Consider the following 25,327-nt stretch of genomic DNA (forward strand, 5'->3'; position numbering starts at 1 on the left):
GCTTTTCCCACTGAGAGTAGGGAAGATTCAAACAAGGGGACATGACATGAGAATTAAGGGACTGAAGTTTAGGGGTAACATGAGGGGGAACTTCTTTACTCAGAGAGTGGTAGCTGTGTGGAATGAGCTTCCTGTGAAGGTGGTGAAGGCAGGTTCATTTTTATCATTTAAAAATAAATTGGATAGTTATATGGATGGGAAGGGAATGGAGGGTTATGGTCTGAGCGCAGGTATATGGGACTAGGGGAGCTTATGTGTTCGGCACGGACTAGAAGGGTCGAGCTGGCCTGTTTCCGTGCTGTAATTGTTATATGGTTATATGGTTATTCAGAAAGTATTCAAACCCCTTCATTTTTTGTTACGTTACAGCCTTACTTTAAAATGGATTACATTTATTTTTTTTATCATCAATCTACACACAATATCCCATAATAAAAATGCGAAAACAGGTGTGAAATATTTGTAATTTTAAATAGAAATAACTGAAATATCACATTTACATACGTATTTAGACCCTCAATGCCCCTGTCCCACTTAGGAAACCTGAACGGAAACCTCTGGAGACTTTGCGCCCCACCCAAGGTTTCCGTCCGGTTCCCGGAGGTTTTTGTCAGTCTCCCTAATGGTCGAAAGTGGTTTCCACTTCTATGTTCCGGCGACTATTTCAAAAAATTCAAAACCGGCTGCGACTAAAAATAGGTTTAAAGAGGGAACTGCAGATGCTGGAGAATCGAAGGTTACACAGAAAAGCTGGAGAAACTCAGTGGGTGCAGCAGCATCTATGGAGCGAAGGAAATAGGCAACGTTTCGGGCCGAAACCCTTCTTCAGACTGATCAGGGGTGGGGGTGGGTGGGGACAAGAAAGGGAAAAGGAGGAGTAGCCGGAAGGCTGGAGGGTGGGAGGAGACAGCAGGGGAGCTGAGGAAGGGGAGGAGACAGCAAGGACTAACAGAATTGGGAGAAGTCGATGTTCATGCCCCCGGGGTGCAGACTCCCCAAACGGAATATGAGGTGCTGTTCCTCCAATTTCCGGTGCTGCTCGCTGTGGCCATGGAGGAGACCCAGGACAGAGAGGTCAGAGGCGGAGTGGGAGGGGGAGTTGAAGTGCTGAGCCACCGGGAGGTCAGCTAGGTTATTGCGGACCGAGCGGAGGTGTTCGGCGAAACGATCGCCCAACCTCCACTTGGTCTCACCGATATAGATCTGCTGACATCTAGAGCAGCGGACGCAATAGATGAGGTTGGAAGAGATGCAGGTAAACCTCTGTCGCACCTGGAACGATTGCTTGGGTAAACTACTGGCCACATCTTCCCATCTCCCCCCATATCTGCCTTCCACAAAGACCGCTCCCTCCATAACTCCCTTGTCAATTCTTCCCTTCCCTCTCGGTCCACCCCCTCCCCGGGCACTTTCCCTTGCGGCCGCAGCAGATGCAACACTTGTCCCTTTACCTCCCCCCTCAACTCCTTTCAGGGACCCAAGGTTGGGTCGTTTAGATTTACGATTAGAATACTTGATAGCGGAGCAGTGAGATGTAGATTTAGCTGAGGACGCCATTACAGCCCAATAAATGCTTAACAATATGGCGTCGACGGTCACACACACGTCATACTACGCGTTTTTCGAGGAGTGGTCTATCTTGTCCCTCTACGATCTTTGGTCACCAGCTTCTCACCACTGCGCAGGCGCGGGTGGCCACAAATCATCCCGCGCCGGAACCAGAATTTTCCCGAATTTGGCGCAAATTTATTTTTCCTCGGAATGTTTTTTACTGGAACAAAGGGGATTTGGTGAAACCCAACGGATCAAAGATCCTAGAGGAGCAAGATAGACCACTCACTCCTCGAAAAACGCGTAGTATGGACGTGTGTGACCGTCGACGCCATTTGTCGAGGCATTTATTGGCTTCCCCCACACTGTCATGGCGCCCTGGTCTAAATTCCATCTCACTGCTCTGCTATCAATTATTCTAATCGTAAATCTAAACGACCCGACCTGTCATTCTTTAGGTTCCCCAATAAAAAAGAAAGGTGAGAAAAAGTTTCAAAATATTTTTATTATTTTCAGTCGACATTCTGTCGTGAAAATGTTATTTTTTTCTGTTCTCTCATCAACGGCCATTGGGAAACTAGGTTTGTCGGTACATTAGAAAGTTATTAGACTTATGTTTAATAAATCTTTACTTACCATAATAATAAAGACAATTTTAACACTTCTGTACGTTTTTGGTTTTGTTTTCTAAGGGATTAGTCTCCACAATATGGCCCGCGGACACATTAGGTCCAGTGACCAGGAGATTTTTCGAGCTCAGATTCAAGTCCGAGAATGGGCGGCTGTTACCCATTATATTCCTCGAACATAGGGACATAGCAAACAACACTCCCATACATACGACATCACAAGCAAAGATCACAAGCCCTCCGTGAAGAAGGGTGCAATCAAATATTATATAACTCTGCTCTATCATCTTTGGGTGCAATGGTGGGTCGGGGGGTTCGGTGGCGGCGGCCGCAATCAAAGATACTAGTGGAGCTCTGCTCTATAATCTTTGGTCGGAATGGGACGGCTGCACGTTATAATGTGCTATCGTTCCACTCTCCCTCTCCCCCTTGTCCCTCTCCTCCCTTGTCCCTCTCCCCCCCTTCTCCCTCTCCCCCCCTTCTCCCTCCCTCCCCCCCTTCCCCTCTCCCCCCTTCTCCCTCTCTCCCCCTTCTCCCTCTCCCCCCTTCTCCCTCTCTTCTCTCGATCTCTCTCTCCCCTCCTCTCGATCTCTCTCTCTCTCTCTCTCCCCCTCTCTTCGCGATCTCCCTCCCTTCCCTCTCTCCCTCCCTTCCATCTCTCCCTCCCTTACCTCTTCATGAGAGTTGGCAGCTCTGCTATGCCTTGGGTCCAAAAGAGGATAGATAGAAAATACTTAATGGTCTTTGTAAGAAGATTTTAATAGGCTCTTCTACATTTAAGGTAAATTGACATTGAGGCAAAACGCATTTTCAATATACAGGTCTCTCCACACAACTGAAAACAATTGCATTTAAGTGATATATCATCCATTGTTCTGGCAAGTAGCAGTAGGTTACAATAACGGTGACGGTGGGAGCCGGGAATGGGTCAGAAAGTCGTTCCATTCCTGTTCGGTTTTCAATGCCATCTCTGGCCTCTCGGTGTTTCAACTAGTAAATTTGTCTGGATTTTAGGACGAGGGGGTTGGGGGGGGGAGTACATCTGTTGCCGGTTAATGGGTGTTCAACATGTATTTACCTTTGCAATCCCGCTCACATGCAAAATGTCAGGCCTATGTCATCAGGGGTCAGTTTATATTATTAACACTTTCATTCCTTTCTTCGTGTGATCTTTACAGAGTCCTGCTATTCTGGAGGTTTTAGTTTTCATGATAGAAGCAATTATTGATTGGACAGTTGTTTATTCAACATTTAGTGTGGGTTCTAATATAATTGAAGAGCAGACTGAGGGAAATCTGAATGAAATCGTGTAGCTTGCATAGATGGCATCCTTGAACCAATTTGAGATGATAATATTTTGTTCCATGCAGTACCTGTGACACATGTTATTCATTTATTTGATGTTTTAGTCAAGCAGATTGCAACAGAGAATGGAAGAATATCATTTCATACATATGGGTTTTGATTTGAAGGTGTGACACAAATTTGACTGTATTTATGTTAAATAAAATAGCTGATGTTTCAACTATGTTAAAATAATAATTAATGGAAGGTTTTGTTACAAAATCCAGTGAATGCAGAACACTTGATTATTTTTAAACGGGGTTTAATATTGATTTAATTACTCTTATAATGCAATTTGTGCAACAATCCAACATCGGAGGTAATGTACCAAAACGTATCTGGCTCATTTACATGGTAACTGTCGAAGGATTATTTTGACGATTGCCATTATTCAACTCTAAAGGAGACGTGGAGGAATACAAAAACCCTCTGAGCACCAATGAAACTCTGCATTCGAAACAGTGGGCTGGTACACCTCATCAGACAACCACCTCAGCATCTGAAGACATCAACTCACAATGGAGTGAAAATAGAGATTTCTTTAAAAGAAAGCAACCAGTGACTAGCCAGTTTAGACACGACCTTGGTGTGTGGGGGAAAAAAACAAAACATGCCCCAGAAGGCAGTGGAGGCCAATTCACTCGATGTTTTCAAGAGGGGGTTAGATTTACTCTTGAGACTAAAGGAATCAAGGGATATGGGGAAAAAAAGCAGGAACGGGGTACTGATTTTAGATGATCAGCCATGATCATATTGAATGGCGGTGCTGGCACGAAGGGCCGAATGGCCTACTGCTGCACCTATTTGTCTAAATCAATTTTTTAAACAGTCTAATGTTTTTTTTTACCAAATTAGAATATATGGTTTTGAATTGTTTTTTTTAATGCAATTTGAAATAAAACCAGAAAATGCCAGAAGAAATTAAGGGATCAGACTGCATTTGTGTCAAGAGAAAGGGAATTGACATTTCTGATTGAAGACACCCTGGAAGAACAAAGGGTTCATTCCATATTCCTCATTCTACAAATGCTACCTGAACCTCTTGAGTGTTTTCTATTTTTTTTTATTACATGCTGCCCATCAAAAGTTTCATCTGCGTTTTGTATATAGACAAGCGCAACAGTGCAATAATGAATGAAATGAAAGATAAAGTTAACTCATTTAGAAATTAAAACCAAACATAATTATTAATGTATATACATGTAGTGGAGGAATAGAGTTCTGTTTTACTAAAGTAACTAAGAGATTTACACCTATTTTTAACAGTCAGGTGGACTATCGAGCAAAGCTCTGGGCGTGCAATTTTTGTTTCCAAAGGAACCAGGTAAGTTCTAATTAAATTGTGTATATTTCAATATGCAAACTATTAAAAGGAAATTAGTTGGCTGGAAAAAAGTAAGGGGAAATAACGTTTTTGTGCATTTTATTTTAATGTTCCATATCTGCATACATGCAAAGTGGTGCACATTTCAGGAGTGGCACTAGTTTTAAAAAAAAAGTTATTCTATGTTAAAAGATATTAGACTATGTTTTAATCAATGCCAAACAGAAAGAGCGCTGTTTACAAATAAAGAGGAACTGGTGTTCTTTGCCTCCTTTGTGAAGAAGAATCCCTCTATTTGCCATGTTTGCGAACTTTGCTTGTATACCAAGGACAGAATTAGAACAATCAGCATTATTCATGCTAAAATGACACAACATATTGCTGTACTTTACAGCGGTTTATTTTCAACAGTAACAAATTATCGAGCATTTATTACTTGCATAACCAGCATGTAGTGTATTCATGCTTACCCTACCGAATGTCTAGCTTTTTCTTTTATCACAATTTTCCAAACTTAAATCTGTGCCCTCTAACTCCAGATTCTGTGTATCTATCCTATTAATGACCCTTATAATGTTATAAACTTCTCTAAGGTTGCCCTTCAGCATCCTATATTCCAATCTTTTCTTATAACTACAGCCCTCCATTCGTTGCAATAATCTTGGTGAATCTCATCTGCACTCTCATGATATTGTATCTTTCCAGCAGTATGGCTAACAAGTGTGGTTGAACCAATATTCCATCCAACTGCAACATGACATAATTCATTTACTCACTGTGTCTACCTATGAAGTCAAGCCTGACAAATATATTTATCACCACACTGTTTGGCTCTGTAACCATTTTCTTGGAGCTGTAGATTTACACTACAAGGCTTCTCTGCACATAACCACTAATTAGGTTCCCGGTCTAACAGAAATTGATTTGCCAAAGTTCATAACCTCACACTTACTGGCATTAAATTCCATCTATTACCTGTCTGCCCAGGTGATAAATGTACAGATGAATCCTTAGACAAACCTCTTTGAGATCCATCACTACTCAAATGTTGTTTTGAAAACTTACTAATCGTACCACCTACATTCTCCTTCAAGTCACACACACACGCACACGCACACGCGCACACACACACACGCTCTCTCTCGCTCACTCTCTTGGAGGCAATTTGCGTACATTCCTCAGATACCTTGACATTTAACCAGCTCGCCATGCAGGACCTTGTCAGAAGCCTTGCCCTAGTCTTTGTGAACCATGTCTACTGCCCTACCATAAATTCTCTTAGTTAGCTAGCTTCCATGCACATACCAATGTTCAATTATGGGACCATGTGCCAGCAATATTAACTGTTGTTAGAATTGTGTAATGACGGGTCTTGATATTAAATAGGTGCCCAATATTCATGTGGGGATATCTCACATTATTTTCACTACGGGCTGAATCTAAGAAAAGTTATTTCTGTATTTTATCAAGGCCGGCAACAACATTGTACTAATAATTCTTGCATATTCTGATTTTTCCAAATGACCTAATTTGTAGTTTTCACCATCTTACTCGGGCATTTCCCAATTGAATCAACCAGCTGAACTATTGCCTCAGTTTTCAACTATTGAATATGTTGTTCAGGTAATATGAGAAGCATGCCTATTCATTGCATTAATATTCTGTATATTACATAATTTGGCAGAACCGGTTAATGAGAAACGGTTACATTGAAGTAAGAACATTAATTCACTAATTGTTCTTTATTTTTGTGTTGGTCAGCGAGGTTCATCTGCCCCTCTCATCTTCTTGTATGTGTTGCACACTTGCTTGGAGGAAGATAATCTACAGGCCCTCAAAGAATCCCTGCAGATGTCCCTGAGTTTGCTCACTCCCAACTCACTGGTTGGTCTGATTACTTTTGGTCGAATGGTGCAGGTCCATGAACTGAACTGTGAGGGGATTTCCAAAAGTTATGTCTTCAGAGGCACAAAGGACCTGACAGCAAAACAAATCCAGGTGTGTTTTAGATTGCTGGAAAGTTGAAACTAGATGTTGCTTATTATTTAAGAGAAATCATATACTAAATCCCACAGATATTTTGGCTTTAAAACATATGGGGGGAAAAAAGGTTGTGCATTGAAAACTATATTTCTTCAGCTTTAATATTTTGTAATTCTCCTTTTGTCTTTCTCTAATCAAAGTTAATGCATTTGTAATATCAGTCTATCCTGGTTTATGAAAGTGAAGATTATAAAGCATTGTTTAAATCTGACAGATTAATTTCTTAATGGAATATTGTGACAGGAATTTGACTGAATCGTTTTGAACAGATAATGAGGACTGCTGATAAGGAAAGTGTATTTAATGTGGTCTGTAGATTTAAACAAAATAACTGACAAAGTCCCACAGGACAGACTGCAAAAGAGGCGGTCAGATTCAAAATTAATTCTGATAGGAAGCATGTTGCTGTGGTGACTGAAAGACATTACAATGTGATTCCATCATCAGTGCAAGCTCTTTGTAGTACACATCGGCTACAAATATAAATATAGAGATTATGATTAAGGAAGATCAAGATCTTAATTCAAGCATGCCTACTTGGCTGCAATGATTCCTGTCACCTTGCATGCCTCACTTACATGACTACATTCAGTAGGCACCTTAAAAGCATTGTAGAGACAGCAACACTGTCTCAGCAAAATACTCCTGATCCACAAGCAGCATGTTATGTTTTCCTGGCAACTGCTATGTGTCTGATTACATTCAGCCAGTTTCAATGGACACACTCTATACCCAACAAGTTATGTACTCTAGTCTAAGCTTCATTACAGCAAGAGATTATCAGCTAGACAGAGGAAATGATTTACGAAGATACTGAAAAACAGCATCATCCCCTTTTTGTCATGGGAATCCTTAGCCTGAGAACGATAGAAAATGGAGCAGCAGAGTTCAAGTAGGCACTAAGGACCTCAAGACCCTTTGTCAGGAATATTCAGGATCTTAGCATAATTAATGGTGGGAATACACTATCTCCTAAAGTATCCGCTCACCCTGACAAACACTTCCAGCCGCACATGGAGAGTCTGCAGTTCCCACATTGGCCTCATCAGTTACTTCAGAATCCTGCAGAGGTGTAGTGGAAGCAAGTCGTCCTTGATCCCAAGGTACTGTTTGAGATGAGAAGAGGACTGCTTAACCTTATTGGTAGAGTCATAGTTATAGAAACAGGATATTCTTGCTGGGACTGTGTAAAACAAACTAATTAGACCATAACTAAAGTAATGCTTACAGTTGAGGTCACCATATTATAGAAACTGTTATAGTAAGAGAGAGGTAACAGTGGTTTTAATTATCACGGTAAAAAGTATATTTAGAGCTTGGTCGCAAATATTTTTTGTGAGTCGAGAAGGCTGAAGGGAATGTAACTCAAAACATAGAGAGGAAGAGGTGGGATGAATACTAGAATCATTTTCCCTTGGAAAAGAAACCAATAATTCAGGAGGGATAGGGATATTTTATTTAAGTGAATCGGCAAAAGGTTTGAATGTCTTCATCCAAAGAGATGTCATGGTCTGAAGCTCATTGCCTGAAGCAGTATTGGAAGCAGAAACCAATCTGGATGAGCATTCAATGTGCTGTAATGTTCAATGTTCCTGAGCAAAAGCTGGGGTGTGAAATTGATCTGAATAACGTGGTGTGAATATGATGAGATCATGTCCTCCTTTGGTGCTTTAAAATTCTATGATAGTTTACAGTTATTTCAGAATCAGTATGCTTTATTATCTTGATCTTTCTTGGATTTTAGCTCCATGTATTTGGCAAGACCACACCAAGTTGAGTATATGTTCATATGCACAACTACAGTAAGATGAAAATCTTGTTTGGAGCAGCATCACAGGCACAGACTCTGACAAACACACAGAAATATAAATGATGCATGAAATTCTGCAAAACAATAAAAAGAAAGAAGACTGTGGGGAAAAAAAGATATTGTTGCGAAAGGGGGAAAAAAAACATGGTAGTGGGTCGTAGTGTTCTGTTGTCGAGGTGGGATTAGAGTTCTGCAGGTTGATTCAAGAACCTGCTGTCCTTAGGAAAGTAGTCGTTCCTGAACCTTGTGCTGTGCAATCCCCGGGCTCTGTACCTCTTGCTTGATGATAGCAGAGAGAAAAGGGCCTTGGCTGGATGGTGGGGATCCTTGATGATAGAGGTCACTTTCATGATGCAGCACCTCATTAGTTTAGTTTACTTTATTGTCACGTGTATTGAGGTACAGTGAAAAGCTTTTGTCGCGTGCTAATCAGTCAGCGGAAAGACAATACATGATTACAGTGTTTAAGGAGGAACTGCAGATGCTGGAAAATCGAAGGTACACAAAAATGCTGGAGAAACTCAACGGGTACAGCAGCATCTATGGAGCGAAGGAAATGGGCAACGTTTCGGGGCAAAACCCTTCTTCAGACGTAGTCAATACATGATTACAATTGAGCCATTCACAGTGTCATGTACAGATTCATGATAAAGGGAATAACGTGAATAACATTTAGTGCAAGATAAGGCCTGTAAAGTCTGATCAAAAATGGTCTGAGGGTCTTCAATGAGGCAGATAGTAGTTCAGGACTTAATCATATAGATGCTGTTAATCGAGGAAAGGGCTGTGCTGATGGACAAGTGTGTTCCATTTTAAAAGTAGGTTGATAAATATAAAAAGAAGAAAATACGCTTTTTTGTTTTAAAAAACAAAAGCATTTTTGTTTTAAAAGTTACTTTTGAATTCAGTGTGCAAAAACATGAGAATTATGCGGTGAAAGAATTGGAGGGTTAATTCGGTTACCTAATATTTGTTGTAAAGAAACTTGAAGCAAGATCAACTTTTAGAATGTAATTATTCTTGCACATCAGAAGGTATAAAACTGAATTATTCAAAATCATACTTATTTCTCCTTGCTAAAGATGAATTTATTTATTATTTGATGTCAATTTTGTTGCGAATATGAGAGCAGTGGAACAGAAACAATTGATCTCTCGAGTATTATGTCCTTGACATCAAGCCACTTTTAAAGGAGCAAAGGTTCATTTCATGTATTAAAAATATATGTTCATTTCTCATTTTCCCCTTTTCAAAACAGGATATGCTGGGACTTGCAAAACCACCAGCAGGAGTTCAAGGAAGCGCCCCTCAACCACAAGAGCACCCTGGTTTATCCAGCAGGTATTATATCTGCAGTTTAGCAATGATTTAGAGGAAAATATCTATAATATAAAAGTAGTTAGATTTCCAAATTTTCATTTTGTAAATTCTTTACAATGTGCCATTCTCTTAAACAAATGCAACAAACCGTCTTCTCTTGCAAACTGCAACAAGGAAAAAGCTTTTGGAAAAACTAATGGGAATAAAGATGGACAAGTCACCAAGACCCAATGGTCTGCACTTAAACATTTTAAGGGAAGTGGCGAAGCGTTTGGAGAACAGTAAATGTGTTTCCTCTGTTCAAGCATGGTGGGAGATAAAAGCGGAATAGACCAGTGAAGCTTATCTGTGGTTGTTATGAAGAAAGGGGGTTTCTTAAATGTGCATATTTTAATGCCAGGAGCATTGTAAGAAAGGTGGATGAGCTTAGAGTCTGGATAGACACCTGGAAGTATGATGTTGTGGCGATCAGTGAAACATGGTTGCAGGAGGGCTGTGATTGGAAACTAAATATTCCAGGATTTCGTTGCTTCAGGTGTGATAGAATTGGAGGGGCAAGAGGTGGAGGTGTTGCATTGATTATCAGGGAAGATATTACAGCAGTGCTTTGGCAGGATAGATTGGAGGGCTCGTCTAGGGAGGCTATTTGGGTGGAACTGAGAAGTGGGAAAGATGTAGCAACACTTATACTTTGAGAATTAAGGGACTGAAGTTTAGGGGTAACATGAGGGGGAACTTCTTTACTCAGAGAGTGGTAGCTGTGTGGAATGAGCTTCCAGTGAAGGTGGTGGAGGCAGGTTTGTTTTTATCATTTAAAAATAAATTGGATAGTTATATGGATGGGAAGGGAATGGAGGGTTATGGTCTGAGCGCAGGTATATGGGACTAGGGGAGATTATGTGTTCGGCACGGACTAGAAGGGTCGAGATGGCCTGTTTCCGTGCTGTAATTGTTATATGGTTATAGGGGTGTATTATTGACCGCCAAATGGGGAACGAGAATTGGAAGAGCAAATATGTAAGGAGATAGCAGATATTAGTAGTAAGAACAAGGTAGTGATTGTGGGAGATTTTAACTTTCCACACATAGACTGGGAAACACATTCTGTAAATGGGCTGGATGGTTTGGAGTTTGTAAAATGTGTGCAGGATAGTTTTTTGCAGCAATACATAGGGGTACCTACTAGAGGAGGGGCAGTGCTGGACCTCCTGTTAGGAAATGAGACGGGACAGGTGGTGGAGGTATGCGTTGGGGAGCACTTTGGGTCCAGTGATCACAATACCATTAGTTTCAATATAATTATGGAGAAGGTCAGAACTGGACCTAGGGTTGAGATTTTTGATTGGAGAAAGGCTAACTTTGATGAGATGCGAGATGATTTAAAAGGAGTGAACTGGGACATTTTGTTTTGTGGGAAAGATGTAGAAGAGAAATGGAGGACATTTAAAGGGGAAATTTTAAGAGTACAGAATCTTTATGTTCCAGTTCAGTTGAAAGGAAACAGTGAAAATTGGAAAGAGCCCTGGTTTTCAAGGGAAATTGGACATCTTGTTCGGAAAAAGAGGGAGATCTACAATAATTATAGGCAGCATGAAGTAAATGAGGTGCTTGTGGAGTATAAGGAATGTAAAAAGAATCTTAAGAAAGAAATTAGAAAAGCTAAAAGAAGATATGAGGTTGCTTTGGCAAGTAAGGTGAAAGTAAATCCAAAGGGTTTCTACAGCTATATTAATAGCAAAAGGATAACGAGGGATAAAGTTGGTCCATTAGAGAGTCAGAGTGGACAGCTATCTCCAGAGCCAAAAGAGATGGGGGAGATATTGAACAATTTATTTTCTTCGGTATTAACCAAGGAGAAGGATATTGAATTATGTGAGGTAAGGGAAACTAGTAGAGTAGCTATGGATACTATGAGTTTCAAAGTAAAAGAAGTACTGACACTTTTGAAAAATATAAAAGTGGATAAGTCTCCAGGTCTTGACAGGATATTCCCTAGGACGTTGAGGGAAGTTAGTGTAGAAATAGCCGGGGCCATGACAGAAATATTTCAAATGTCATTAGAAACAGGAATAGTCCCCGAGGATTGGCGTACTGCACATGGTGTTCCATTGTTTAAAAAGGGTTCTAAGAGTAAACCTAGCAATTATAGACCTGTTAGTTTGACTTCAGTGGTGGGCAAATTAATGGAAAAGATACTTAGAGATAATATATATAAGCATCTGGATTAACAGGGTCTGATTAGGATGTCAACATGGATTTGTGCCTGGAAGGTCATGTTTGACTAATCTTCTTGAATTTTTTGAAGAAGTTACTCGGGAAATTGACGAGGGTAAAGCAGTGGATGTTGTCTATATGGACTTTAGTAAGGCCTTTGACAAGGTTCCTCATGGAAGGTTGGTTAAGAAGGTTAAACTGTTGGGTATAAATGGCGGAATAGCAAGATGGATTCAACAGTGGCTGAATGGGAGAAGCCAGACGGTAATGGTTGTTTGTCGGGTTGGAGGCAGGTGACTAGTGGGGTGCCTCAGGGATCTGTGTTGGGTCCTTTGTTGTTTGTCATGTACATCAATGATCTGGATGAAGGTGTGGTAAATTGGATTAGTAAGTATGCAGATGATACCAAGATGTGTTGTGGATAATGAAGAGGATTTCCAAAGTCTACAGAGTGATTTAGGAAGAATGGGCTGAAAGATGGCAGATGGAGTTTAATGCTGATAAATGTGAGTGCTACACCTTGGCAGGACAAATCAAAATAGGACACGTACATGGTAAATGGTAGGGAATTGAAGAATACAGTTGAACAGAGGGATCTGGGAATAACCGTGCATAGTTCCTTGAAGGTGGAATCTCATATAGATAGGGTGGTAAAGAAAGCTTTTTGTATGCTAGCCTTTATAAATCAGAGCATTGAGTATAGAAGCTGGGATGTAATGTTAAAATTGTACAAGGCATTGGTGAGACCAAATCTGGAGTATGGTGTACAATTTTGGTCGCCCAATTATAGGAAGGATGTCAACAAAATAGAGAGAGTACAGAGGAGATTTACTAGAATGTTGCCTGGGTTTCAGCAACTAAGTTACAGAGATAGGTTGAATAAGTTAGGTCTTTATTCTCTGGAGCGCAGAAGGTTAAGGGGGGACTTGATAGTGGTCTTTAAAATGATGAGAGGGTTAGTCAGAGTTGATGTGGCCAAGCTTTTCTCTTTGAGAATAGGGAAGATTCAAACAAGAGGACATGACTTCAGAATTAAGGGGCAGAAGTTTAGGGGTAATATGAGGGGGAACTTCTTTACTCAGAGAGTGGTAGCAGTGTGGAATGAGCTTCCAGTGGAAGTGGTGGAGGCAGGTTCGTTGGTATCATTTCAAAACAAATTGGATAGGCATATGGATGAGAAGGGAATGGAGGGTTATGGTATGAGTGCAGGCAGGTGGGACTAAAGGAAAAAGTTGTTCGGCACGGACTTGTAGGGCCGAGATGGCCTGTTTCCATGCTGTAATTGTTATATGGTTATAAAGAAGTACCTTTGCATTAAGAGGTGTTGAATGCAATCAAACCAAGTAAATGTGAATTATGAAAAGACAATCATGTTTGACTAATTTGCTGGATTCCTTCAATGGTGTAACAAGTAGAGTTGACAGAGGGGGACCTATAGATGTGGTGTAGATATTTTATAAGCCTACGTAAGTTTGTTTTGCAAGATAAGAGGTCACAATATTGGCGGATGTGTGGGAACATGGATTGAAGATTAGTTATCCCATAAAAGACAGTTTGAAGAAACAAGTCTCTTTCCGATGGATGGATGTAGCGATTCCAGTGCCCCAAGAATGAGTTCATGTCTTTCAATCGTTTGCTATCTGTCTCAATGACTTGCAATAGGGGCCAGAGTGTATGGTCTCCAGGTTTTCTGATAACATAAAATAGGTGGAAGGGCATTCTGCAATGAGGATATTTGTATTCTCCAAAAGGTTATAGACAGATTGACTAAGTGGGTGAAACCTTGGCAGGCAAATGGAATTTAAAGTAGAAAATTGCATGGACCTGCGCTTCAGTTAGTAGATTAATATCTAAAAGCAGAGATTGCCAGTCAGTGTACAGAGACATCTATGTGTTCTTGTGTAAGTATCACAAAGTTAGCTGGCAGCTGAAGCAAGTGGTTATAAAGGCAAATGGCATATTGGCCTTTATTGCTAGGGGTATGGCGTTTACATATAGAAAATAATTGTTAGAATTGTACTCAGCGTTGGTGAGAACATGCTTTAAGTATGTGTACATTATTAGCTCCCTTATTTAAGAAAGGGTACATGTGCATTGAAGCTGATTTAGAAGAAATTCATTTGCCCAGTGCTCAAAGTGCTGGAGCTCAGTCAACACTTGTGGAGGGAATGGATGACATTTTGGGTCGGGTCACGTCTTCAGTCTTCAGTGTTCTTGCATGGAGTGAGAACTTGTGCAAGAAGCGGTAGATGAAGCGTAGATAACTTAGATAATTGGTGTGCCCAAAATGGGAGACCTGGCAGTAGCCACGTGGGACAAGATGGTGGCGCAGTCAAGTGCTGAGTAATAAGTCCTCAGCACTTGACTGCGCCACCATCTTGTCCGCCAAATGGGCTATACTGCCAGGTCTCCCATTTTGGGCACACCAATTATCTAAGTTATCTACGCTTCATCTACCGCTTCTTGCACCAAGTTCTCACTCCATGCAAGAACACTGAAGACTGAAGACGTGACCCGACCCAAAATGTCATCCATTCCCTCCACAATGTGCTGACTGAGCTCCAGCACTTTGAGCACTGGGCAAATGAATTTCTTCTAAATCAGCTTCAATGCACATGTACCCTTTCTTAAATAAGGGGGCTAATAAGTACACATACTTAAAGCATGTTCTCACCAACGCTGTGTACAATTCTAACAATTATTTTCTATATGTAAACGCCAAACCCTTGCAATAAAGGCCAATATGCCATTTGCCTTTATAACCACTTGCTTCAGCTGCCAGCTAACTTTGTGATACTTACACAAGAACACATAGATGTCTCTGTACACTGACTGGCAATCTCTGCTTTTAGATATTAATCTACTAACTGAAGCGCAGGTCCCACGCAATTTTTCTACTTTTAAATTCCCATTTGCCTGCCAAGGTTTCACCCACTTAGTCAATCTGTCTATAACCTTTTGGAGAATACAAATATCCTCATTGCAGAATGCCCTTCCACCTATTTTATGTTATCAGAAAACCTGGAGACCATACACTCTGCCCCCTATTGCAAGTCATTGAGACAGATAGCAAACGATTGAAAGACATGAACTCATTTCTTGGGGCACTGGAATCGCTACATCCATCCTCGGAAAGAGACTTGTTTTCTTCAAAATGTCTTTTATGGGATAACTAATCTTCAATCCATGTTCACACACATCCTCCAATATTGTGAGTTCTTATCTTGCAAAACAAACTTTTCTGTAGGCTTATAAAATATCTACACCACATCTATAGGCCCCCCCTCTGTCAACTCTACTTGTTACATCCTTGGAGGAATCCAGCAAATTAGTCAAACATGATTGTCTTTTCATAATTCACATTTCCTTGGTTTGATTGCATTCAACACCTCTTAATGCAAAGGTACTTCTTTATAACCATATAACAATTACAGCACGGAAACAGGCCATCTCGGCCCTACAAGTCCGTGCCGAACAACTTTTTCCTTTAGTCCCACCTGCCTGCACTCATACCATAACCCTCCATTCCCTTCTCATCCATATACCTATCCAATTTGTTTTGAAATGATACCAACGAACCTGCCTCCATCTCTTCCACTGTAAGCTCATTCCACACCGCGACCACTCTCTGAGTACAGAAGTTCCCCCTCATATTACCCCTAAACTTCTGTCCCTTAATTCTGAAGTCATGTCCTCTTGTTTGAATCTTCCCTATTCTCAAAGAGAAAAGCTTGGCCACATCAACTCTGACTAACCCTCTCATCATTTTAAAGACCACTGTCAAGTCCCCCCTTAACCTTCTGCGCTACAGAGAATAAAGACCTAACTTATTCAACCTATCTCTGTAACTTAGTTGCTGAAACCCAGGCAACATTCTAGTAAATCTCCTCTGTACTCTCTCTATTTTGTTGACATCCTTCCTATAATTGGGCGACCAAAATTGTACACCATACTCCAGATTTGGTCTCACCAATGCCTTGTACAATTTTAACATTACATCCCAGCTTCTATACTCAATGCTCTGATTTATAAAGGCTAGCATACCAAAAGCTTTCTTTACCACCCTATCTATATGAGATTCCACCTTCAAGGAACTATGCACGGTTATTCCCAGATCCCTCTGTTCAACTGTATTCTCGTCAATTCCCTACCATTTACCATGTATGTCCTATTTTGATTTGTCCTACCAAGGTGCTACACCTTGGTAGGACAAATCAAAATAGGACGTACATGGTAAATCACTAGGGAGACTTTGAAGAATACTCTTCATTATCCACAACACCTTGATATCATCTGCATACTTACTAATCCAATTTACCACCCCTTCAACCAGATCATTGATGTACATGACAAACAACAAAGGACCCAACACAGATCCCCGAGGCACCCCACTAGTCACCTGCCTCCAACCCGACAAACAACCATTACCGTCTGGCTTCTCCCATTCAGCCACTGTTGAATCCATCTTGCTATTCCGCCATTTATACCCAACAGTTTAACCTTCTTAACCAACCTTCCATGAGGAACCTTGTCAAAGGCCTTACTAAAGTCCATATAGACAACATCCACTGCTTTACCCTCGTCAATTTCCCTAGTAACTTCTTAAAAAAATTCAAGAAGATTAGTCAAACATGACCTTCCAGGCACAAATCCATGTTGACATCCTAATCAGACCCTGTTAATCCAGATGCTTATATATATTATCTCTAAGTATCTTTTCCATTAATTTGCCCACCACTGAAGTCAAACTAACAGGTCTATAATTGCTAGGTTTACTCTTAGAACCCTTTTTAAACAATGGAACACCATGTGCAGTACGCCAATCCTCAGGGACTATTCCCGTTTCTAATGACATTTGAAATATTTCTGTCATAGCCCCGGCTATTTCTACACTAACTTCCCTCAATGTCCTAGGGAATATCCTGTCAGGACCTGGAGACTTATCCACTTTTATATTTTTCAAAAGTGTCAGTACTTCTTTTACTTTGAAACTCATAGTATCCATAGCTACTCTACTAGTTTCCCTTACCTCACATAATTCAATATCCTTCTCCTTGGTTAATACCGAAGAAAATAAATTGTTCAATATCTCCCCCATCTCTTTTGGCTCTGGAGATAGCTGTCCACTCTGACTCTCTAATGGACCAACTTTATCCCTCGTTATCCTTTTGCTATTAATATAGCTGTAGAAAGCCTTTGGATTTACTTTCACCTTACTTGCCAAAGCAACCTCATATCTTCTTTTAGCTTTTCTAATTTATTTCTTAAGATTCTTTTTACATTCCTTATACTCCACAAGCACCTCATTTACTTCATGCTGCCTATAATTATTGTAGATCTCCCTCTTTTTCCGAACAAGATGTCCAATTTCCCTTGAAAACCAGGGCTCTTTCCAATTTTCACTGTTTCCTTTCAACTGAACTGGAACATAAAGATTCTGTACTCTTAAAATTTCCCCTTTAAATGTCCTCCATTTCTCTTCTACATCTTTCCCATCAAACAAACTGACCCAATTTACTCCTTTTCAATCCTCTCTCGCATCTCATCAAAGTTAGCCTTTCTCCAATCAAAAATCTCAACCCTAGGTCCAGTTCTGACCTTCTCCATAATTATATTGAAACTAATGGTATTGTGATCACTGGACCCAAAGTGCTCCCCAACGCATACCTCCACCACCTGTCCCGTCTCATTTCCTAACAGGAGGTCCAGCACTGCCCCTCCTCTAGTAGGTACCCCTATGTATTGCTGCAAAAAAAACTATCCTGCACACATTTTACAAACTCCAAACCATCCAGCCCATTTACAGAATGTGTTTCCCAGTCTATGTGTGGAAAGTTGAAATCTCCCACAATCACTACCTTGTGCTTACTACTAATATCTGCTATCTCCTTACATATTTGCTCTTCCAATTCTCGTTCCCCATTTGGCGGTCTATAATACACCCCTATAACCATATAACCATATTACAGCACGGAAACAGGCCATCTCGACCCTTCTAGTCCGTGCCGAACACATAATCTCCCCTAGTCCCATATACCTGCGCTCAGACCATAACCCTCCATTCCCTTCCCCTCCATATAACTATCCACTTTATTTTTAAATGATAAAAACAACCCTGCCTCCACCACCTTCACTGGAAGCTCATTCCACACAGCTACCACTCTCTGAGTAAAGAAGTTCCCCCTCATGTTACCCCTAAACTTCAGTCCCTTAATTCTCAAAGTATAAGTGTTGCTACATCTTTCCCACTTCTCAGTTCCACCCAAATAGCCTCCCTAGACGAGCCCTCCAATCTATCCTGCCAAAGCACTGCTGTAATATCTTCCCTGATAATCAATGCAACACCTCCACCTCTTGCCCCTCCAATTCTATCACACCTGAAGCAACGAAATCCTGGAATATTTAGTTTCCAATCACAGCCCTCCTGCAACCATGTTTCACTGATCGCCACAACATCATACTTCCAGGTGTCTATCCAGACTCTAAGCTCATCCACCTTTCTTACAATGCTCCTGGCATTAAAATATGCACATTTAAGAAACCCCCTTTCTTCATAACAACCACAGATAAGCTTCACTGGTCTATTCCGCTTTTATCTCCCAGCATGCTTGAACAGAGGAAACACATTTACTGTTCTCCAAACGCTTCGCCACTTCCCTTAAAATGTTTAAGTGCAGACCATTGGGTCTTGGTGACTTGTCCATCTTTATTCCCATTAGCTTTTCCAAAAGCTTTTTCCTTGTTGCAGTTTGCAAGAGAAGACGGTGTGTTGCATTTGTTTAAGAGAATGGCACATTGTAAAGAATTTACAAAATGAAAATTTGGAAATCTAACTACTTTTATATTATAGATATTTTCCTCTAAATCATTGCTAACTGCAGATATAATACCTGCTGGATAAACCAGGGTGCTCTTGTGGTTGAGGGGCGCTTCCTTGAACTCCTGCTGGTGGTTTTGCAAGTCCCAGCATATCCTGTTTGAAAAGGGAAAATGAGAAATGAACATATATTTTAATACATGAAATGAACCTTGCTCCTTTAAAAGTGGCTTGATGTCAACGACATAATACTCCAGAGGTCAATTTTTTCTCTTCCACTGCTCTCATATTCGCAACAAAATTGACATCAAATAATAAATAAATTCATCTTTAGCAAGGAGAAATAAGTATGATTTTGAATAATTCAGTTTTATACCTTCTGATGTGCAAGAATAATTACATTCTAAAAGTTGATCTTGCTTCAAGTTTCTTTACAACAAATATTAGGTAACCGAATTAACCCTCCAATTCATTCACCGCATAATTCTCATGTTTTTGCACACTGAATTCAAAAGTAACTTTTAAAACAAAAATGCTTTTGTTTTTTAAAACAAAAAAGCGTATTTTCTTCTTTTTATATTTATCAACCTACTTTTAAAATGGAACACACTAGTCCATCAGCACAGCCCTTTCCTCCATTAACAGCATCTATATGATTAAGTCCTGAACTACTATCTGCCTCATTGAAGACCCTCAGACCATTTTTGATCAGACTTTACAGGCCTTATCTTGCACTAAATGTTATTCACGTTATTCCCTTTATCATGAATCTGTACATGACACTGTGAATGGCTCAATTGTAATCATGTATTGACTACGTCTGAAGAAGGGTTTTGCCCCGAAACGTTGCCCATTTCCAACGCTCCATAGATGCTGCTGTACCCGTTGAGTTTCTCCAGCATTTTTGTGTACCTTCGATTTTCCAGCATCTGCAGTTCCTCCTTAAACACTGTAATCATGTATTGTCTTTCCGCTGACTGATTAGCACGCGACAAAAGCTTTTCACTGTACCTCAATACACGTGACAATAAAGTAAACTAAACTAATGAGGTGCTGCATCATGAAAGTGACCTCTATCATCAAGGATCCCCACCATCCAGCCAAGGCCCTTTTCTCTCTGCTATCATCAAGCAAGAGGTACAGAGCCCGGGGGTTGCACAGCACAAGGTTCAGGAACGACTACTTTCCTAAGGACAGCAGGTTCTTGAATCAACCTGCAGAACTCTAATCCCACCTCGACAACAGAACACTACGACCCACTACCATGTTTTTTTTCCCCCTTTTCGCAACAATATATTTTTTTTCCCCACAGTCTTCTTTCTTTTTATTGTTTTGCAGAATTTCATGCATCATTTATATTTCTGTGTGTTTGTCAGAGTCTGTGCCTGTGATGCTGCTCCAAACAAGATTTTCATCTTACTGTAGTTGTGCATATGAACATATACTCAACTTGGTGTGGTCTTGCCAAATACATGGAGCTAAAATCCAAGAAAGATCAAGATAATAAAGCATACTGATTCTGAAATAACTGTAAACTATCATAGAATTTTAAAGCACCAAAGGAGGACATGATCTCATCATATTCACACCACGTTATTCAGATCAATTCCACACCCCAGCTTTTGCTCAGGAACATTGAACATTACAGCACATTGAATGCTCATCCAGATTGGTTTCTGCTTCCAATACTGCTTCAGGCAATGAGCTTCAGACCATGACATCTCTTTGGATGAAGACATTCAAACCTTTTGCCGATTCACTTAAATAAAATATCCCTATCCCTCCTGAATTATTGGTTTCTTTTCCAAGGGAAAATGATTCTAGTATTCATCCCACCTCTTCCCCTCTATGTTTTGAGTTACATTCCCTTCAGCCTTCTCGACTCACAAAAAATATTTGCGACCAAGCTCTAAATATACTTTTTACCGTGACAATTAAAACCACTGTTACCTCTCTCTTACTATAACAGTTTCTATAATATGGTGACCTCAACTGTAAGCATTACTTTAGTTATGGTCTAATTAGTTTGTTTTACACAGTCCCAGCAAGAATATCCTGTTTCTATAACTATGACTCTACCAATAAGGCTAAGCAGTCCTCTTCTCATCTCAAACAGTACCTTGGGATCAAGGACGACTTGCTTCCACTACACCTCTGCAGGATTCTGAAGTAGCTGATGAGGCCAATGTGGGAACTGCAGACTCTCCATGTGCGGCTGGAAGTGTTTGTCAGGGTGAGCGGATACTTTAGGAGATAGTGTATTCCCACCATTAATTATGCTAAGATCCTGAATATTCCTGACAAAGGGTCTTGAGGTCCTTAGTGCCTACTTGAACTCTGCTGCTCCATTTTGTATCGTTCTCAGGCTAAGGATTCCCATGACAAAAAGGGGATGATGCTGTTTTTCAGTATCTTCGTAAATCATTTCCTCTGTCTAGCTGATAATCTCTTGCTGTAATGAAGCTTAGACTAGAGTACATAACTTGTTGGGTATAGAGTGTGTCCATTGAAACTGGCTGAATGTAATCAGACACATAGCAGTTGCCAGGAAAACATAACATGCTGCTTGTGGATCAGGAGTATTTTGCTGAGACAGTGTTGCTGTCTCTACAATGCTTTTAAGGTGCCTACTGAATGTAGTCATGTAAGTGAGGCATGCAAGGTGACAGGAATCATTGCAGCCAAGTAGGCATGCTTGAATTAAGATCTTGATCTTCCTTAATCATAATCTCTATATTTATATTTGTAGCCGATGTGTACTACAAAGAGCTTGCACTGATGATGGAATCACATTGTAATGTCTTTCAGTCACCACAGCAACATGCTTCCTATCAGAATTAATTTTGAATCTGACCGCCTCTTTTGCAGTCTGTCCTGTGGGACTTTGTCAGTTATTTTGTTTAAATCTACAGACCACATTAAATACACTTTCCTTATCAGCAGTCCTCATTATCTGTTCAAAACGATTCAGTCAAATTCCTGTCACAATATTCCATTAAGAAATTAATCTGTCAGATTTAAACAATGCTTTATAATCTTCACTTTCATAAACCAGGATAGACTGATATTACAAATGCATTAACTTTGATTAGAGAAAGACGAAAGAAGAATTACAAAATATTAAAGCTGAAGAAATATAGTTTTCAATGCACAACCTTTTTCCCCCCCATAAGTTTTAAAGCCAAAATATCTGTGGGATTTAGTATATGATTTCTCTTAAATAATAAGCAACATCTAGTTTCAACTTTCCAGCAATCTAAAACACACCTGGATTTGTTTTGCTGTCAGGTCCTTTGTGCCTCTGAAGACATAACTTTTGGAAATCCCCTCACAGTTCAGTTCATGGACCTGCACCATTCGACCAAAAGTAATCAGACCAACCAGTGAGTTGGGAGTGAGCAGACTCAGGGACATCTGCAGGGATTCTTTGAGGGCCTGTAGATCATCTTCCTCCAAGCAAGTGTCCACCACATACAAGAAGATGAGAGGGGCAGATGAACCTCGCTGACCAACACAAAAATAAAGAACAATTAGTGAATTAATGTTCTTACTTCAATGTAACCGTTTCTCATTAACCGGTTCTGCCAAATTATGTAATATACAGAATATTAATGCAATGAATAGGCATGCTTCTCATATTACCTGAACAACATATTCAATAGTTGAAAACTGAGGCAATAGTTCAGCTGGTTGATTCAATTCGGAAATGCCCGAGTAAGATGGTGAAAACTACAAATTAGGTCATTTGGAAAAATCAGAATATGCAAGAATTATTAGTACAATGTTGTTGCCGGCCTTGATAAAATACAGAAATAACTTTTCTTAGATTCAGCCCGTAGTGAAAATAATGTGAGATATCCCCACATGAATATTGGGCACCTATTTAATATCAAGACCTGTCATTACACAATTCTAACAACAGTTAATATTGCTGGCACATGGTCCCATAATTGAACATTGGTATGTGCATGGAAGCTAGCTAACTAAGAGAATTGATGGTAGGGCAGTAGACATGGTTCACAAAGACTAGGGCAAGGCTTCTGACAAGGTCCTGCATGGCGAGCTGGTTAAATGTCAAGGTATCTGAGGAATGTACGCAAATTGCCTCCAAGAGAGTGAGCGAGAGAGAGCGTGTGTGTGTGTGTGTGTGTGTGTGTGTGTGTGCGTGTGTGTGCGTGTGTGACTTGAAGGAGAATGTAGGTGGTACGATTAGTAAGTTTTCAAAACAACATTTGAGTAGTGATGGATCTCAAAGAGGTTTGTCTAAGGATTCATCTGTACATTTATCACCTGGGCAGACAGGTAATAGATGGAATTTAATGCCAGTAAGTGTGAGGTTATGAACTTTGGCAAATCAATTTCTGTTAGACCGGGAACCTAATTAGTGGTTATGTGCAGAGAAGCCTTGTAGTGTAAATCTACAGCTCCAAGAAAATGGTTACAGAGCCAAACAGTGTGGTGATAAATATATTTGTCAGGCTTGACTTCATAGGTAGACACAGTGAGTAAATGAATTATGTCATGTTGCAGTTGGATGGAATATTGGTTCAACCACACTTGTTAGCCATACTGCTGGAAAGATACAATATCATGAGAGTGCAGATGAGATTCACCAAGATTATTGCAACGAATGGAGGGCTGTAGTTATAAGAAAAGATTGGAATATAGGATGCTGAAGGGCAACCTTAGAGAAGTTTATAACATTATAAGGGTCATTAATAGGATAGATACACAGAATCTGGAGTTAGAGGGCACAGATTTAAGTTTGGAAAATTGTGATAAAAGAAAAAGCTAGACATTCGGTAGGGTAAGCATGAATACACTACATGCTGGTTATGCAAGTAATAAATGCTCGATAATTTGTTACTGTTGAAAATAAACCTCTGTAAAGTACAGCAATATGTTGTGTCATTTTAGCATGAATAATGCTGATTGTTCTAATTCTGTCCTTGGTATACAAGCAAAGTTCGCAAACATGGCAAATAGAGGGATTCTTCTTCACAAAGGAGGCAAAGAACACCAGTTCCTCTTTATTTGTAAACAGCGCTCTTTCTGTTTGGCATTGATTAAAACATAGTCTAATATCTTTTAACATAGAATAACTTTTTTTTTAAAACTAGTGCCACTCCTGAAATGTGCACCACTTTGCATGTATGCAGATATGGAACATTAAAATAAAATGCACAAAAACGTTATTTCCCCTTACTTTTTTCCAGCCAACTAATTTCCTTTTAATAGTTTGCATATTGAAATATACACAATTTAATTAGAACTTACCTGGTTCCTTTGGAAACAAAAATTGCACGCCCAGAGCTTTGCTCGATAGTCCACCTGACTGTTTAAAAATAGGTGTAAATCTCTTAGTTACTTTAGTAAAACAAGAACTCTATTCCTCCACTACATGTATATACATTAATAATTATGTTTGGTTTTAATTTCTAAATGAGGTAACTTTATCTTTCATTTCATTCATTATTGCACTGGTGCGCATGTCTATATACAAAACGCAGATGAAACTTGTGATGGGCAGCATGTAATAGAAACAAATAGAAACACTCAAGAGGGTCAGGCAGCATTTGTAGAATGAGGAATATGGAATGAACCCTTTGTTCTTCCAGGGTGTCTTCAATCAGAAACGTCAATTCCCTTTCTCTTGCCACAAATGCAGTCTGATCCCTTAATTTCTTCTGGCATTTTCTGGTTTTATTTCAAATTGCATTAAAAAAAAACAATTCAAAACCATATATTCTAATTTGGTAAAAAAAAACATTAGACTGTTTAAAAAATTGATTTAGACAAATAGGTGCAGCAGTAGGCCATTCGGCCCTTCGTGCCAGCACCGCCATTCAATATGATCATGGCTGATCATCTAAAATCAGTACCCCGTTTCTGCTTTTTTTTCCCCCCATATCCCTTGATTCCTTTAGTCTCAAGAGTAAATCTAACCCCCTCTTGAAAACATCGAGTGAATTGGCCTCCACTGCCTTCCGGGGCATGTTTTGTTTTTTTCCCCCACACACCAAGGTCGTGTCTAAACTGGCCAGTCACTGGTTGCTTTCTTTTAAAGAAATCTCTATTTTCACTCCATTGTGAGTTGATGTCTTCAGATGCTGAGGTGGTTGTCTGATGAGGTGTACCAGCCCACTGTTTCGAATGCAGAGTTTCATTGGTGCTCAGAGGGTTTTTGTATTCCTCCACGTCTCCTTTAGAGTTGAATAATGGCAATCGTCAAAATAATCCTTCGACAGTTACCATGTAAATGAGCCAGATACGTT

The 25,327-nt window shown here is 40.0% G+C and overlaps 1 protein-coding gene and 1 long non-coding RNA gene across 2 annotated transcripts; one reads left to right on the top strand and one right to left on the bottom strand.

The window, feature by feature from the left end:
• The first annotated feature begins 1,846 nt into the window (after positions 1-1,846).
• Positions 1,847-10,052, top strand: LOC129715242 (uncharacterized). Its single transcript, XR_008726465.1, has 5 exons — positions 1,847-2,030; positions 4,791-4,848; positions 6,385-6,471; positions 6,610-6,846; positions 9,960-10,052. It is a non-coding gene; the product is annotated as an uncharacterized LOC129715242 (long non-coding RNA).
• Positions 10,053-19,091: 9,039 nt separating this feature from the next.
• On the bottom strand, positions 19,092-24,387 carry LOC129715241 (protein transport protein Sec23B-like; the record flags this gene model as incomplete). Its single annotated transcript, XM_055665098.1, has 4 exons — positions 19,092-19,208; positions 22,320-22,556; positions 22,695-22,781; positions 24,330-24,387. Coding segments are annotated over 4 exons (484 nt in total), but the record flags the coding sequence as incomplete, so codon positions are not given.
• Between the last annotated feature and the right edge of the window lie 940 nt (positions 24,388-25,327).

This window comes from Leucoraja erinacea, unplaced genomic scaffold (assembly GCF_028641065.1).
Source record: "Leucoraja erinacea ecotype New England unplaced genomic scaffold, Leri_hhj_1 Leri_1070S, whole genome shotgun sequence".
Taxonomy (NCBI): Eukaryota; Metazoa; Chordata; class Chondrichthyes; order Rajiformes; family Rajidae; genus Leucoraja; species Leucoraja erinaceus.